The sequence below is a fragment of the Atta cephalotes genome, assembly GCF_000143395.1.
Source record: "Atta cephalotes unplaced genomic scaffold scaffold00035, whole genome shotgun sequence".
NCBI lineage: Eukaryota > Metazoa > Arthropoda > Insecta > Hymenoptera > Formicidae > Atta > Atta cephalotes.
Window position 1 is genome coordinate 1,196,504 of NW_012130099.1, and position 4,436 is coordinate 1,200,939.

At 20.1% G+C, this 4,436-nt stretch overlaps 1 protein-coding gene across 1 annotated transcript in view; it reads left to right on the plus strand.

Annotated features, from left to right (window-relative positions):
• LOC105621659 (lipase member K-like) overlaps positions 1 to 4,436 on the plus strand; it is a 9,492-nt gene extending 5,056 nt beyond the window's left edge. Inside the window, exons 5-6 of the mRNA XM_012203126.1 lie at positions 3,816 to 3,902; positions 4,281 to 4,436. Coding sequence (XP_012058516.1) covers positions 3,816 to 3,902; positions 4,281 to 4,436 — 243 coding nt within the window. The remainder of the gene's footprint in view (positions 1 to 3,815; positions 3,903 to 4,280) is intronic.

Here is a 4,436-nt window from a genome sequence, read left to right on the forward strand (position 1 = left end):
GTATTATATATAAGTATTGCATTAACAATGTATGATCTTAATAAGAAAATAATTTTTATTAGCAACATTATTTTATTATTATATTTATTATTAATGTAAACTAATAAAATTTCACATAAACTATAATAAATAATAATAAGTAAATTGATTAAGAGTAAATATTTTTTATAAATAAAAGCAATAATAAAAGTTAATAAATTAATAATATGAAGTTAAATTAATAAATTAGCAATAAATTCATATTTAAAAACGGCATATTAAATATTGCACAATATTAGAAATAAAATTAACATGAAATTAATTGAAATCTATTACACATCTATTTATATAATATACGTATCTAAAATTGTTTTATATTTAATATTTATTATATTATATTTTATTTTTGTTGTGAATATTACAAACTATTATTTAGTATTTAAAGAAGTTTTAACTTAAACTAAAATGTACAATGAAATGAGATTACACCGTACAAATTAATTATCGTGTATACCTATATTATATATTTGTGCATTTTAATAATTGTATATTGACTCATTATGTTATCATTTTATCATTAATTGTACATTTTAGTAGTTAATATACATAGATCAATGAAAACCGAACTAAATGTACAAAAATTTGAATATTTATCTAATTTAAATCTGGCCTTTATTTCCTTCCAAATAATTTCCTTCTACATTTATAGCGATCCTGTTGCTTTCGCGTGAAACGAAATTTTCTTTGAAAATTTTTGTTTTGAATCTTGTTAAGCACCTTTTGATTCAATTTAAATGTTTTTAATAATATTAAAAATGTTGTCTTTTGAGAATTTTTGCGGAGACGATAAAATTGCTGTATGAATATATAGAAGGAAATCACTTTGTAGAGAATAATGGTTATATATGTATTTAAATTAAGTAAATATTTAAATTTTTATAGGTCTAATACAGTTTCTTTTTGATGCATAATTATTTTAATATTTTTTTCTTTGTATTATACATATAATATTTGATATCTGATTCTATTGTAATAAAGACTATTTTTCATTACATTCTTTATATTTACGTTTATATTTATTTATTAGGAAATTTTAGATTTCAATGAAATATATGAAGTATTCTCCTTAACATCAACGAGCATTATGATGGGAAGAACACTGTGTGCAGATAACACAATTACTCAGGCTGTTTGCGTTGCATCAGTGTTTCTGTTGTTTGGAGCTAATCCATCGCAATTAAATATTGTACATTATACATGTATAATTTAGCATAATTTTGCTAGTTACACTGTTTTTATATTTTTTTAAAGACTAAAATTAGAAAATTATTAAAAATCATACAATAATTCTTAAATTTTAATATACATATATTTTAATATACATATATTTTATATATACAACAAATCGTTTCTAATAAAGCCATTTGTTGCAGACAATATTTCCGGAAATATTATCGAATTATCCGGCTGGCAGTTCCGTGCAAACATTATTTCATTATAATCAAAATATTATTACAAGTGAGTATTCCTTTTTCTTTCAAACATATCGCAATATAAACTGTTATGTCAATTATAAAAAAAGAAATATGCGATTAATGCATATCTAAAATGTTTTTTAATATTATCAGTTATATTTTTACTGTTTTATCTTTATTAAATATATACTGAAAAAAAATTTTGTATATTCAAGGAAATATTATTTGATTCAAGTAAGTAGTTGTTTTGTATATTTCCGAGGAAATTTTTTCTTATTATAAAAATGTTGCATCTCTTTATGACAAGAAAATATTGGCTCATATTTAAAAAATATTTCTTTTTAATGAAGTCATTATTATTTATAAATCAGAAATATTTATTTCTATTGTAACAATATGTTATTATAACAAACAATTTTATATCAAACATAAACATATATTTTTATAACAAATGTGTATTTACATTCCATATAAGTAAATATTTTCTTATACTTTAATACAATATTTAAAGACATTATGATACAATTGTTACAAGTAAATGCATTCTTACAGAGAAAAACTTTTTTAATATAAATTTAATATAAATATTTCTTTCGGTTTTATAAACAGTGTTTGGAGTAAAGTTTTATTAAAACGGACAAAAAGAATTATTTTATTTGCTGATGGTGAGGAAATATTATTTTGAAAATAAAAAACTTTATGTTAAACATAGAAATATATATTTTTTTATAATAATTATATAAATATTCCTTATAAGTAAATATTTCCTTGAATATCTTTTTCAATGTTGTAAGTAAATATATTCTTATGAAAAGAAACTGGTTTTTAATATAAAGAAAATATTTGTTTTAATTCCATAAACAATGTATATAATCTGGAGTATAATTTTATTAAAACCAAAAAAGAAATATTTTATTTTTTGATAGTAAGGAAACATTATTTCGAATTTAATGAACATTTCTGTAAATATACTTATCGAACTTAGAAAAATAATTGACTGAAAAGAATTTATATTATTATCGTAAACTAATGGCAAGAAAATATAATTTGAAATTAAAGTTACACTATATTTACTACAAAAAAATATTATTTTAAATTTTGAGATGCTTATAGAAAGCAAATAAAGATTTGCTTATCCCAAGTTGAAAGTATACTTTCAATTTAAATTATATATTTTTCATTGTACTAAGAGTATTATTTAATGTAATTGCGCAGAATTTGTACATTTCAGACGATTTTTTAGGGCTACGCTTATCATAACTTCTCTGCTTAGCCGGTAATCTCTATACATATGACGTTCTATTGTTTAGGCCCCGAGACTGTCACATGTTTGCAAGAAACTTATGAAGAGTGCACTTCCTAATTATTGATCTATTTTTATTGCTCTTATCAAAATATATTTTTTAAATTTTATATGTAAGTTATCAATATTCATATTATATATGTATTGATATAAAATAAACATAAAACCGAAGATTAATAAAATTCTGTAAGAATAGATTAACAATTATGCGAAGTCAGAAAAAATATATTTTTTAATACATGTTAATAAAATTGTTTAATCGGAGAAAATTAATTATTAAATTACAATATTGATTTTTTTAATGAAAATATTTTTTTCAATTGCATTCTTTAATTACAAGAAGTATTTATCGATTTTAAAAATATATTTATTATATTTAAAATTTTAAATATAATTATTAACTGAGCACGATATATTTAAATAACTCGTTGCAATTTTTGAGACAAATAATTGTTTTTTGTGAATAAATGGTTTACTAATTCTAATAAAATTGATGATTTCTTAATCTAGAAAATTTGTTTTCTTTTAATAAGAAATTTAAATTTTGTTTTAATGAAATATTTTTTTATCCTCCACATATTAAGTCCAAAAAATTAATTTTTATAAATTAATAAAATAAAACAGTAAATTTGGAAAATATATTTTTAAATTAAAATTTATATATTTAAAAATGAAAAATAGAAAATTTTAAGAAAATATTTCTCACTTCAATAAATATTATTTACAATAAATAATTTATTAGAAATGTTATTAAATATTTACTTGAATAGAATAAAAACAATTTTTGAAAATCACATTTTCTTTGATTTGAGTTTATTTTTTTCTTAGTGTATATATTGGTATTCCAATATAGTAAATTTTTTTTAAGCACGTTGCTCTATTATGTAATATTTTATTTTATAAGCGAAACTTAAATAAACATAAAATATCAATTCAAGATTTGTCAACATCTTTTAATTTTAATTCTATATTTATGTAGATAATTAATACTTATTGTTGCAGAGAAATTTCAAGCTTATGACTATGGATATATCGGCAATTATAAGCATTATAAACAGGTCACACCCATAATATATGATGTTGAAAAAATTAAAGCGCCCGTAGCTATATTTTACGGCGGTAATGATTTGGTTGCTTTAAAATCGGTAAGATACTTTGTCTTTTATATAATAATATCTTTTGATTAAAAAATATAAATTGAAAAAAGAAACAAAATCTTATAATACACAAAAGAAAGCCAAGATCAGTCAAGTCGCACGTTTCAAATAATATATATTATATATTCTTATATTATATATTCTTATATATATTATATATATTCTTTTTTATTAAATTAATTTATTCCAGATACGACTGAAAATTTTATAAATTACGCATACTATACATACATATTGTATTTACGGTCAAAATTTTGTTTCTTCAACTTATAGTATTTACTATTTATATATGAAAATAATCTCTAAGAATTAATTATTTTCTCAAATTATTATTACTAATTGTATCTTCCATATTTTTGTTCCTAGACTATCTTCGAATTGTACAAACGTTTGCCGAATGTTGTCCTACTGGAGGAACAAAAATCATTTACTCATTTGGATTTTATAATAGCCATGAATGTTAATACTTTAGTATACAGTCGTGTAATAGAACTATTTCAGGAATTTGATAATAAGGCATAA